The 12,830-nt window shown below is 45.7% G+C and overlaps 1 protein-coding gene across 1 annotated transcript; it reads right to left on the minus strand.

Annotated features, from left to right (window-relative positions):
• Nucleotides 1-5,905: 5,905 nt before the first annotated feature.
• Nucleotides 5,906-6,923, minus strand: LOC128407097 (transmembrane and death domain protein 1-like). The gene has a single exon (XM_053375072.1). It carries the CDS (start codon nucleotides 6,826-6,828, stop codon nucleotides 5,974-5,976), a length of 855 nt encoding a protein of 284 aa, XP_053231047.1. The 5' UTR covers nucleotides 6,829-6,923; the 3' UTR covers nucleotides 5,906-5,973.
• Between the last annotated feature and the right edge of the window lie 5,907 nt (nucleotides 6,924-12,830).

Raw genomic sequence — 12,830 nt, forward strand, 5'->3', positions numbered from 1 at the left:
GCTCACCAAGCCAATCCCTTTCTGGGAGCTGTGGATGAAAGCAAAATGCGGAGGTGATATCCGCCCTTGTGACTCTGACATGCAGTCCACGTGCTTCTGAGATAGACAATTAGCTAACCTTCTCCTCCTGCCTTAATGCAAGGAAAGGACCCGGAGCGGCTTAAGGGCTCACGGAGGTTATCTTAGGGAGCCGTGCATTATAATCCCCTCCCTATGAGCTCAGCAAGTTCTGAGCGGGTTATGTCACTTCTGAAACCTTAGCAGGCTGGAGGTTAGGCATACTGTTTGCTCTTTTTCTCTTCCTGCGCTTGCAAGCATGCTTCCTGCAACATCTCTGCACCATGTATATTTAGCATTGAGATCTGCAATAAAGTGTTGCAGAGTGGAATGTTCCTGCTCAGCATTCCTTAGGGAATACGCCCAATCCACAATGAGCTGTTTTAGGGTCATTTCCCCTTGGGGTTTATTTTCGAAAGGTTGTGTGTGTGTATAATTTTGCAAATCGCAAGAGTCCCCCCCCCCCCAGGCTGCTGAAAATAAGTTTGCTCTTGGTATACAGGATGTTGGTTAACATCTTAGGAGAACATTTGCGTCGTGTTATTTAAATACAGTGGTACCTTGGTTTATAACCACAATCCATTCTGAAGGTCCGTTTGTAAACCAAAACAGGTTGTAAGCCAAGGCGCGCTTTCGCCAATGGGGCCTCCCCCCCAAAATTGTTCATAATCCAAAAATAAAAATAAAAAATGGGTTGTAATCCAAAAAAAGGTTGCAAACCGGGACATGCACTTCTGGGTTTGACGTGTTTGTAATCCACAACGTATGCAAACCAAGGTACCACTGTACAGTTATTAGGCTATGGCAGCCAGGCATTACCCTAAATCTGAAAAACACGTCTTAAACAGCTCAGTTTCAGATTCTGGTAGGTAGCTGCATTGGTCCGACGCAATTGAAATAAATAAATAAATTTTAAAAATTGTCCAGTAGCACCTTAGAGATCAACAAAGTTTGTTCTGAGTATAAGCTTTCGTGTGCATTTTTTATTTAGCTCATTTCCCCAGTCTGTTCTGATCTGCTTTCTGCTTCTCCAATGGCGCCCCCTTCTGGTCCCTCCTTCAACAACAACAACACCCTCCCTCAGAGGAGAGGAACCAGGGGATGTTAGGATAATTACATACCCTCCAACATTTCTTTGATGAAAATAGGGATGTCCTATTCCATAAAAATAATTGAAAAAAATATTATTTATACCTGGCCTATCTGATTGGGCTGCCCCAGCCACTCTGGGAGGCTTTCAACATATATAACAACATAATAAAACATTAAATTTTTTTTTAAAAAAACCTTCCTTATACAGGGCTATCTTCAGATGTTTTCTAAAGGTTGCATAGTTACTTATCTCCTTGGTTCAGAGGCGTCGCAAAACTCCATTCCTCTCCAACATTTCTTCAATGAAAATAGGGCCGTTCTAAGAAACTGTGACATTTCGGGATCAGGACGGCTTTTGTAAGTCCAGGACTGTCATTGGAAAATATGGACACTTGGAGGGTCTGCAATTACTGGTGGCATCGCACGCTAAGGCTAGCCTGCATAAAGGTAAAGAGACCCCTGACCATTAGGTCCAGTCGTGGCCGACTCTGGGGTTGCAGCGCTCATCTCGCTTTATTGGCTGAGGGAGCCGGCGTACAGCTTCTGGGTCATGTGGCCAGCATGACTAAGCCGCTTCTGGCGAACCAGAGCAGCGCACGGAAACGCCGTTTACCTTCCCGCCGGAGAGGTACCTATTTATCTACTTGCACTTTGACATTCGAACCGCCGACCTTCTGACTGGCAAGTCCTAGGCTCTGTGGTTTAACCCACAGCGCCACCCATGTCCCGTTAGCCTCCATACTGTTGTCCAAATACACATCAGAGTTACTAGAGATCAAGGAGCCTAACACAAAACTGGCCAGACCTGCATAAAGACCATCAAGAAACTGGCAAAACTGGCAAATCGGGTCCTCCCTTAAAGAGGGCACGTATTGTGGTGAGACCTGGAAAACCGACACCCTGTGTTGTGGGTGGGTACAATTGGTCAGCCACAACACCTGATTGGTAGGTCCCTCGTAGCTGGGAGCAATCCGGCCAATAGGATGCAGTCTAAACTGTTAAGTTGTGGGTGAACATATCAGACGACACAGCGATTCTTCAAACAGCTCTCGTTTATTCACAGACCCAGAACAGAACTGAACTGAAGGGTTTAGCCAGCCTGCTTATATAGAGCTCCACTACAACGCAACAGTAACAACTTTCTGTAACTATCCAATCACTGAACGTCACTTTCAATTCCTTATTTGCATATGTGGACCTAGGTGAAAACTATCTACATTTTCCCTTCTGGCCCAGGGTGAGAACTTCAGTACATACCATAAACGGGTTGAGGGACCTATTTATGCCCATGCACATGACCCAGAGCTTCCTCTTTTGGCGCATGCATTCGGAACACCCGCCCACCTCTCCCTACTTTTAGGGCTTTGCGCTTGACCTTGCTATGCTGTTGTGTGTCGTCTGTCATTGGCACAGGGGCACAGCAGGAATTTCCCCTACTTGGCTGGTTGGCTGTTGCCATTTGGGTTTCGCCTGCCGCGTAGGAAATCGTCACAACTTGTAAGGTTGCGGATAGGCTCCGGTTCAGGTGATAGAGATGGGAGAATGCTCTTGCCATCCCTATGTGAAGGGTATTCCGTTAAAGGAATCCAGGGACTCAATGGTTTGGTCAACCCCTGAGAGGGGGTAGTGTCCGTGCCTGAGTCCAGGGGGACATTTGGGTGGCAGAGATAGCCTGTTCCCGGCTTTCCGCTTATCCAGGTGTTCACCCTAGGCTGACCTATGCTGGTGCCCTGGGTCAGCGCTACCTGTATGGCAGGGAGCTAGTCGAACCAGAGCCTATGCAACCAGTCACTTTCTGTAATCAATAAAGTTGTGGCCTAAATTCTGCCAAAAACCAAAACCAAAATTTGAATCAAGTGTGAATTTATTTAGGGGGGAGGTTTCTGGGTCTGAACACGCAAAAAAGTGATCGGTGGCAAGACTAGCTATGGGTTAGATCTTTCTCTCCATTCTGTTGGGTTGATTGTTTGAGTCTTTTTCATACCACTGTCAGTCATGTTCTCGTAGGGTTTTGCAAGAAAGAATAAAACAATTAGAACGACTGGCAGGGTTTCAAACAGAAGGGATTCTCAGCCGTACCTAGAGACGCCAGGGACTGACCCTTGAATCCACAAGCCCTCTTCAGGTGTGTTTAATACATCTGTTTAGTTAATATGTATTTGGGGGATTTATATACGGCTTCAATCCTTCAAAAAAGTCTCTCAGCGGTTTACCACAAATTTCCACAAATAAGTACAAAAAAATAAAAAACCATTCTGAATTTTAAAGCAGCACGGAACAAAATATCACAAATAAGTGCAAGCAGTACAGTTAAAATTCCACATTTTAGAGCAGGGCAGAGCAATGAGAAACAACAATATATAAACATCATCACACTAGCAGTACCCAGAATTTGAATTGTCAGTGCAGCTCTCAAGCAGGTTATGTACAGCTTCCAGGAAAATGCTTAACGTGAACCACTGTCTGTGCCCGGCAAATACTAAGTGGATCTTGCATCTGGGCAGATGAACTCAAAACTACGTCTTGGCAGCTCCTGCCTATTCAGTGGGATGGTTTTGTCTGTCACGGCCTACCATTCCCTCACTTCTGGCATCAGCTGCAGCAAAAGTCCAAAAGCACCACAAGGTGGAGTTGGTTGACTGCAAATCAGAAGGCAGCCCTACGCCATGGAGAGTACAAAGCAGCATTTAGGACACACATGAAGTCCACTAGCAGGAGAAGCATGGCTGAAGGAGTGACAACAGAAACACTGTGATTGGTTGCTGCTGAAACCCTTTTCCTTCCATTTTCCAGCCAGCAGCTCAGTGCAAAATCCTAAATATAAGAGGCAGTTATGTGACTCCCCCGAGCCAAGGAAACATCTGAAGGCCGTCCTGTACAGGGAAGTTTTTTTAAAAAATGTTTAATGTTATTATTATTATTATTATTATTATTATTATTATTATTAATAATAATAATAATGTTGGAAGCTGCCCTGAGTGGCTGGAGTAGACCAGTCAGATGGGCGGGGTATGAATAATTAAATCATTATTATTATTATTATAGAATAAAAAGGTAAAGGGACCCCTGACTATTAGGTCCAGTCGCGGATGACTGGGGTTGCGGCGCTCATCTCGCTTTACTGGCCGAGGGAGCCGGCGTACAGCTTCCAGGTCATGTGGCCAGCATGACTAAGCCGCTTCTGAACCATAGCAGTACATGGAAACGCCGTTTACCTTCCCGCCGGAGCGGTACCTATTTATCTACTTGCACTTTGACGTGCTTTCGAACTGCTAGGTTGGCAGGAGCAGGGACCGAGCAACGGGAGCTCACCCCATTGCAGGGATTCGAACCGCCGACCTTCTGATCAGCAAGCCCTAGGGTCTGTGGTTTAACCCACAGCGCCACCCGCATCCCTATTATAGAATAGGGCGTCCCTATTTTCATTGGAGAAATGTTGGAGGGTATGTTCTTCTACCAGTGTGAAGGGTTAGTTATTATTATATTATCAAATGATTTTTATTGATTTTACAAATTCATTCACACCCCGAATCACAAATAATAAAAAAATTACACAAGATTCTTCCAAATCTCAAGAGTTCCCTCCGTGGGTTCTTTAACTAACTTTTTCAGCTGCATACTATACGTCCTTCTAATTTTCAATCCTCCATTGTCTCCAAAATCTATGTAACATTATAAGAGTTTTTGAAAACCTGCCAAAAAGTTCAAGTGTTTACAGCGATCCGTCAAATATAATATAAATTTCTCCCTTTATTTTCTGAAGTTTTGATGTTCCTGGTTTCTGATTTTCCCGGTCATTCTTGCCATCTCTGCATAATCCAATAGTTTAATCTGCCAGTCCACCCTGGTAGTGAAGGGTTTAGCTAACCTTGGAGTCAAAGCGAGCCTAGCCCTGGCTCTAGCTACTGCTACTCAGGCCTCTCATTACATCTGAGCAGCGACAGGAACTGGTGCTGGGGTGAGTTAAAAATTGTTGTGGACCTTTAAAGGCACTATTGCCGAACTTTCAAATTCTGATTACTCCGACGGTCTGCCCCTTCTTAGAAGTCTCTCTCTCCCCTCCCTCTCTCTCTCTGTACCAGCTGACAGCCTTCATCCAATATCACATCTCTCTTATCTCTGCCACGTGTGCTTAATGTTTGGATGCGCTTTACTGTGTTAGGCTGCCATCACAGGATCAATGAGAATAGGGCAAGGTAAAGGTAAAGAACCCCTGGAAGGTTAAGTCCAGTCAAAGGCGACTATGGGGTTGTGGCGCTCATCTCGCTTTCAGGCCAAGGGAGCTGGCGTTTGTCCACAGACAGCTTTCCGGGTCATGTGGCCTGCATGACTAAAACGCTTCTGGCACAACGGGACACCATGACGGAAACCAGAGTGCACAGAAACACTGTTTACCTTCCCGCTGCAGTGGTACCTATTTGTCTACTTGCACTGGTGTGCTTTCAAACTGCTAGGTTGGCAGGTACCACTCTATCTAGCCCTAAACCTCTCAGAAGTTTGCCATCTACCATCTTAAATGAGCACATTTCGCTATTCCACAGACTGAAAAGAAAACATAGCAGCATAATTAAACATTTTAATAACCTTCATTCCGTTAGATCATTCTGAATGGGCCAAGGGCATATCTCCTCCCACTTTTTGCCCTGTGACATTCCTTCACCTACTGTCACCGCACAACAGGAGATTGTACCGTGCGCCCTGAGTCGGCGAGGTGTTCAACTGAGTCAAGCCTGAGGTAGGTAACGGGCTCAAAACAAAAGATCCGCAAGTGAATTTATTAAATGAGATCAACTTCCCTGCAGAATTCACCGGGAGCTGCTGGGGTCACTGTTCATCCTCTGTAGCATCCTCTTCTAAGGAACTGTCCGGGTCCTCCTCGTCATCTATAGTGTCTTCAACGGCTTGGTTGTTCCAAATCACCGTCAAGTTCATGTTCTGCCGAGCCGGGGTCGCACCGTAGCGAAGGCCGCTGGCAAAGAGGCATTGCCCCAGATTCCAGCAAATGACATAATACACGGAAATCAGCCAGAGGACCAGCCCCGCCAGGAAGCTCACAACAAGCAGCCGGGCTGCCGGTAAGACGCACTGCTGTAGGGTCAGATTCTGCAAAGCAACCGGGAACAACTGGAGGAGAAAAGCCTTGAGATCCCAGCTGCCCTCCTTCGCAAAGGTCTTGTGGTGTTTGTGGATGGGCCTGTAACGGCTCCTGCGGGTGGGCGCCTTGTTTTCAACGAGGAGGGCCGACGGCTGAGCGCCCATCACCACCGTCCGATTTCCCTCTGCGTCCCACTTGGGCTCCAAGCTCCTGTTCTTATTGAGGCTCTTCTTCAGCTCCCTGGAGACATCGGGGCGCCCGATCTGCCGCAGAGCTCGCGCCAGGCGGTCCCAGTCGATGGCGCCTCTCTGCAACTGCAGCCACTGCTTTAGGCCTTCTTTGCACTGGTCCATGTCGGATATGCCTTCCCGTTGGCCGGCAGGGTAGAGGTCCCCCTCTTCTGATGGCTGCTGGGCATCCTTCTGAGGGGTGGCAAGCCGGATGTAGAGCTCATGGCATTCTTCCGGGTTCAGGAGCTCTGAGACGCATCCTAGCACGGTGGCCTCGGGGTCATGAGCTGCCATCTTAATGTAGGTCATCTGTGATGCCAGCAAGAAGAGAGGGAGTCCAGTTAATGCCAACATGGTAGAGGAGATGGGAGTTATGGCCTAGGGTCAAGATCAGCTGTGATCTCCTACATTTAGCACGGGGGGTGTGTGGCTGCTGGACTTGTCATGTTGTCCAGCTCCCTGCGTCTCTGTGCCTTACACACCCCTGTTCCTGCAGCCTCTCTGGGCCCCTATGAGGTCAGTGAAACCTCATAACCTGAGCTCACAGCTCCTGCTCAGAGATTACTGAAGCTTTTGCTGGGTGGGCTGTTGAGGGTTACCCAAAGGGTAACCTCTGTTAAGTTGTGGGTGAACATATCAGGCGATACAGCAATTCTTCAAACAGCTTTTGTTTATTCACAGGCCAGAACAGAACAGAACTGAAGGGTTCAGCCAGCCTGCTTATATAGAGCTCCACTACAACGCAACTATAACCACTTTCTGTAACTATCCAATCACTGAACGTCACTTTCAATCCCTTATTTGCATATGTGGACCTGAGTGAGAACGATCTACAGTATCCCTCTGCTGGCCCAGGGTGAGAACTTCAGTACATAACAACATTTGCCTGGATGTTTATGATTAGGAGCTGTGTTTACCTTGGTCAAACACCCACGGGTGATACTCATACTGACTGAGCTGTGATGCCTGGCACGCAATTCTCACAGGACCACCAGGAATAACTTTGTGGCGAGGTATGTTTAGTGGGTGGGTGGGTTCTAACAGCAGGGAGAACCAACATGGTGCCCTTCGGATATTGTTGGACTACCGCTCCCATCAGCCCCAGTGAAGGACGCCAATGGTCAGGGATGATGGGGGTTATGGTCCAATATCGCCCGGAGGGTGTCCCATTGGCTACCCCTGTTGCAAAGCACACACAGTAGGAAATTGTTATGGGGAATGGAAAAGACGGAATCTGGGAGTTTAAAACAAGCAGGGGACTCAGCTACATCAGTGAAGAAACAGTGATTTGAATGCAACACCAGATGGCGCCAGAGAGCAGGAAATTTTAAAACACGATTTTCCATATAGATTCCCCCCCCCTTGTTATAATGATCTAATTTCTGACTTATTTATAGTGGGGGTTTTCCTGTGTCTAGATCCACCCCAGGACTGTGTGGCTGATGGAAAAGATATGATGTGTATAAGGCCATTCTAGCGATCATGGGAAGGGTCTCTTGAAGCCACTCTGCCAGGAATCTGGCTGCTCCCTCTTCATTTTCTCCTTCCTTTGTTCACATTCCATTCTTCAAGCTAAATGCCATGCTAAGGCTGGCACTGCCATTATCCACATTTCTAACCCTTTATTGCTCTTCCTTGAATTCTGTTTGGTTTGTTGACTGCTTCTCTCTCTCTCTCCATCAGTGTTAAACAACAGGAGTCCTGATCACAGATCTCATATAGCGTAGCCCTAAATTGCATACATTTCTTTGTCATTGCACTTTTATTACGGACAGGCAAAATACGTCAATTTCAGTTTCTATTTTTTTCTGTCTTAAGTTCACTTGTTCACACTCAGTTTGCTTCTTCTTCTTTTAAAAAAAGTCCCTGTGAAAGTTCCTCAGCACCGTAGTGCGAATTACTTCTAAAACACATCTCTTTGTCTGCAATTTCCCCTAACGTACACATTTTCGCAAAGCCACTTTCCTTTCTGTAATGCATTCTTGAATGTTGTTTTCACCAACGTGCATTTACGATCACATTTCTAATCACTGCCGGTGTTTCACGCTTGGGTTTCTATGCACTGTAGAGCAAAGTTGCGCGTGCTACACTAAGAAAGGGACGGATCCTCAGCGCAGAAGGAACAAAAGTCATCAGAGGGTTGTGTGAATGACCGTGGGTGGTGTGTGTGTGTGTGTGTGTATTTGGGACCTTTCTAGGTCCCAAATTTCACCCTACCCCCCACTTGCAAGATGAAGCCATTCTTTGGACATGGGAGCATGGGACTCGGGCACTAAATCATAGGCAAGCTTCTGCAGGAATTAAAGACCTGATCTTTCACCGTTCTGATCAGGGTGTGGTGGAAACAGCGAATCTGGTGGTCTGATTCGAGGTCAGCTGACCTTCAGTGCTTGGTCATCACCATCACAAAAAGTGCACTATAATTTAGCCAGGAAGGGAAGTTGGCCGATTGATTTAGATCCCTGGAGGTGTCTCCTCTAACCTCACCCCTCTCAGAACTGGGTCAGGGCTGGGTTATGGGCAAAGTGCAGCAAGCTGGAAGGGGGTCTGATATCCACCTTCCTGCAGCTGGTGTATGAACACCATAGCTCCTGTGTCATTTCTGTGGACAAGTAACCAAGCCTCCTCCGAACAGAATTATTTGACCTACTCAGTGGCCATTGGAACAAGTTAGGAAGGGATTAGCAGGGAACTGTCCTCCTTGATATCATTCCCGCCCCCCTTTTGATTACTCATATATTTATTACCTCTGCCCTTTGCCTTTTGGTACCCAAAGGCAGTTTGCATATTGCATTAGGAGCTTGAACTGAAAAGATATTTGAGTACCGGGGTAAGTGTAATGCAACAAGAAATTAAAATGTGGTTCAGGTAAACAGCGGAGGGGCTTGATTTGTGCTGGAGAGTTGTGTTGCTCTGGAAAATTCATTTTATCAGATGTTATTCCATCGGTTCTACACCCCAGTCAAGAGGAAGCTTAGAGGTGGAGATGTAATAAAAGCACTTTAAGCATATTTGGAAGTGGGGTTTTTTTGGAAATAAAAACAATCAAATGCTTGATGAACTTAAAGAGGTGAGCGATGGGAATAAATAGTATTGATGCAAGGTGATTAGTGCAATGATTTGGGTTGCTACAAGCCGCTGGGAACAACGAGGTCTTCCTTCAAACTAAGAAATGCCCAAGAAAATTGTGACAGGCAGCACTGATGTATAAGCAAATTGACATATTATAAAACATTGTGGGTTGGTTAAGAAACAGTAAAAGAACCTTTTGGCAATTGGCGGCCTTTTCTTAGATATTGTAGCATAGCAAATCTATTGGAGAATGCGAGGCCAGAAGTGTTGGATGTGATATAGAAGTATTATTGAACATGCCAAACAGAATATAGATTTTTGAGTTAATTTTTATGAGCTCCCCTTTAATTTACTAAATTGGATCCCTTATTTTATTGCTTTTTTCCTCTAGCGGTCCTTCGCTAGAAGGAATAATTTGTAGAATGTGTACTCCTTGTATGGATGTCCTAAATGTTTTTGTGGCATAATACAAATGTAAATAAAAATCTATGAAACTGCATTCTAGCAGTTAAAGGAGCTACTTAGGGTGTTTCCCGACAGGGGCTCAATATTACAAATGGGCCATTGAGATATCGCAAATGTTGGGAGCAGGTTTTTTTATTTAGGTGACAGATTTTCCCTAGAAAGGGAAAATCCAAAGTAAATAAGGGGTGGCGAGTGTTAAGTTGTGGGTTAACATATCAGATGACACAGCGATTCTTCAAACAGCTCTTGTTTATTCACAGGCCCAGAACAGAACTGGGCTGAAGGGTTCAGCCAGCCTGCTTATATAGAGCTCAACTACAATGCAACAGTAACAACTTTCTGTAACCAATCACTGAACGTCACTATCAATTCCTTATTTGCATATGTGGACCTGAGTGAAAATTATCTACAGTATCCCCCTGCTGGCCCAGGGTGAGAACTTCAGTACATAACAGCGGGGGTTGGGAGAGGGCTGATCTTTTGATGCCAACAACATTGTGCTGGCGTTGCAAAATAAATGATTCCGCATCAAATACTCATCTGGAAGTACCTTGACAAAAGCACCCTTGTGTTAGGGGACCAGCCAGCAATAAATCACACGGTGTAAGTGAAGTTAACTCTATATGAGCAGAAACAAGGCCTGCTCAGGAGAGTCATGCCTAATGAGCACAGCAACTCTTCTCAGTAGGTCTTGACCCAATGAGGTCCCCTGGGTCCTTCCCAATAAATGTGAGACTCCATTGATCTGCCTATCTTTGTCACTCCCTCTCCATCCTATTTCTGGTCCTGGAAGACCAGGAAGGAGGCAAGCTTGTCACAGCATGACACCCAACTTTGGGGTGAATATACACAAATGTAGCTACACATACAAGTCGGGCGCAAACTAATGTGGGAATGAATTAGACCTTATGTGCTGGAGAAGCTGTTTGTTGGTCAGGAATGCGCTTCCAAACTGAAGACCTAGTAGAATCATGTCCCAGATGACTTCAGAAATAAAACCCTGAAACAGATGATGGTGCGTCATGAAATTCCGAAAAGACATTTGGTAGAAGCAGGGCAGGGTTTTGAAGGAATCTTGGTTACCATTCCAGACTAATGTACGTATGTTTTCTTGAGGACATCGCAAGTAAATCAGTAATCAAACATTCCATGTCTCTGTTGACAAGGCATAGTAGACCACAAGCAATCAGAAGGGGCTACACACTTGGATTTTGATCCAGAATTTTTCAGCATATTTGCCAAACGAAAGAGGAGGACGTCCGTTATTTTCAGTCCAAAGCAGGCCCTCTCAGGGTCCTGGAGAGTCCCCTTTCAGCTTTCAAGGCCCCGAATCAGTGAGGGCTAGTGCCCTCTGGAGCCAGAGGGATTTCTAGGAGGTCAAGGGGCCATTGCCAATGAGGTCACAGGGCTTCTGGTTTTCTCCCCATCCTCCCCCCTTGTAAAGATACTTAAGCGCTGCAATTTTACAAACACTTAGGACCTAACACAACTGAGAAGTTTGGTTCAGACACGCTCCTTGTTGACAAAGCTGCTTCTGCAGTAAGAGGAAAATTATGTGGTCTCCATCTGTTCACTGAATCGTAGAATTGTAGAGTTTTTCTGCCAAGGTGCGGATGGGTCTAACAATACTTTTGGATTGAGATTGGCTGAGTGGCACAGAAAACTCGTTGATCAGAGAATGAGAGAGTTCCATAAATTTATCCAGGGGGAGCATGTCTTAAGTACAAATGGATTACAGAAGGATGTGTTAAACAGGAAGAGTGTAAAATGGCGTAATTTCTAATGTGGCTATTATGATAAAATGATTTTTTATTTTATTTTAAGGAGGGTGCCAATACCATTGCCAAGGACAATGATTTTTATTTATTTTAAGGAGGGTGCCAATACCATTGCCAATACCATTGCCAAGGGTGCAAGGGACCCTCTGGCATCAGAACTCCCAACAGTGCCAGGCAATTGCTCCTACAGTGCCAGGCAATTGCTCCTACACATCATTTCTACAATGGAAAATTAAAATGGAAGCTAGACCTTGTTCAAACCCAGACATGTCCTGGCAAGACCCTGCTGCCTGAAATCCCAGGCGGCCACTTCCACTCACTGTAGACAGGTGTAGCCAACCTAGTGCACTCCAGATGTTGTTGAACTACAACTCCCATCATCCCTGGCCATTGGCCATGCTGGCTAGGGCCATTGGGAATTGTAGTTGAACACCTCTCGAGCACACCAGGTTAGCTACCCATGATGTTTCCCAAACTTGGGCCTCCAGCTGTTCTTAGACTACAGTTCCCATCATCCCTGACCACGGGTCCTGCTAGCTAAGGATGATGGAAGTTGTAGTCCCAAAATAACTGGAGACCCAAGTTTAGGAAATACTGGTAGGCAACACTGAACTAAATGCACCAATGGCCTGAGTCTGTGTAAGGGTTAGTCCTATGTCCTTACGATGAGATAGAGGAGATGACAGCTTCTGAAGAGCCAAGAAGCCAGTGAATATACTGTAACACTTGTTTATTTATTAGAAATATGTATAAATATTTAGGAACAGCATGGCAGCATACAGTTTATTATAGGTGTTCTATTAAAATGTTTGGATGTATCAAGCCACGCCCAAACGGTATTGTAACATTATGAATCTCTCTTGTGTGCCCCCACAGGGTTTTTCCTGACAGAGGGTTTAATTTTGCAAATATTGATCCATTGCAAGCAGGTCATGGGCAACATTTTTTAACAAACTCATTGGATATCCCTCAGAAAGGGTAAATCTGGAATAACAGGTGGCAGGGCTGGAAGGGGGCAAATACGGGTTGGCATTTTGATGA

This window comes from Podarcis raffonei, chromosome 2 (genome assembly GCF_027172205.1).
Source record: "Podarcis raffonei isolate rPodRaf1 chromosome 2, rPodRaf1.pri, whole genome shotgun sequence".
Classification (NCBI taxonomy): domain Eukaryota; kingdom Metazoa; phylum Chordata; class Lepidosauria; order Squamata; family Lacertidae; genus Podarcis; species Podarcis raffonei.

Coding starts and splice junctions, on each gene's coding strand:
- LOC128407097 (XM_053375072.1), bottom strand. CDS start 6,828: ATGTTGGCATTAACTGGACTCCCTCTCTTCTTGCTGGCATCACAGATG.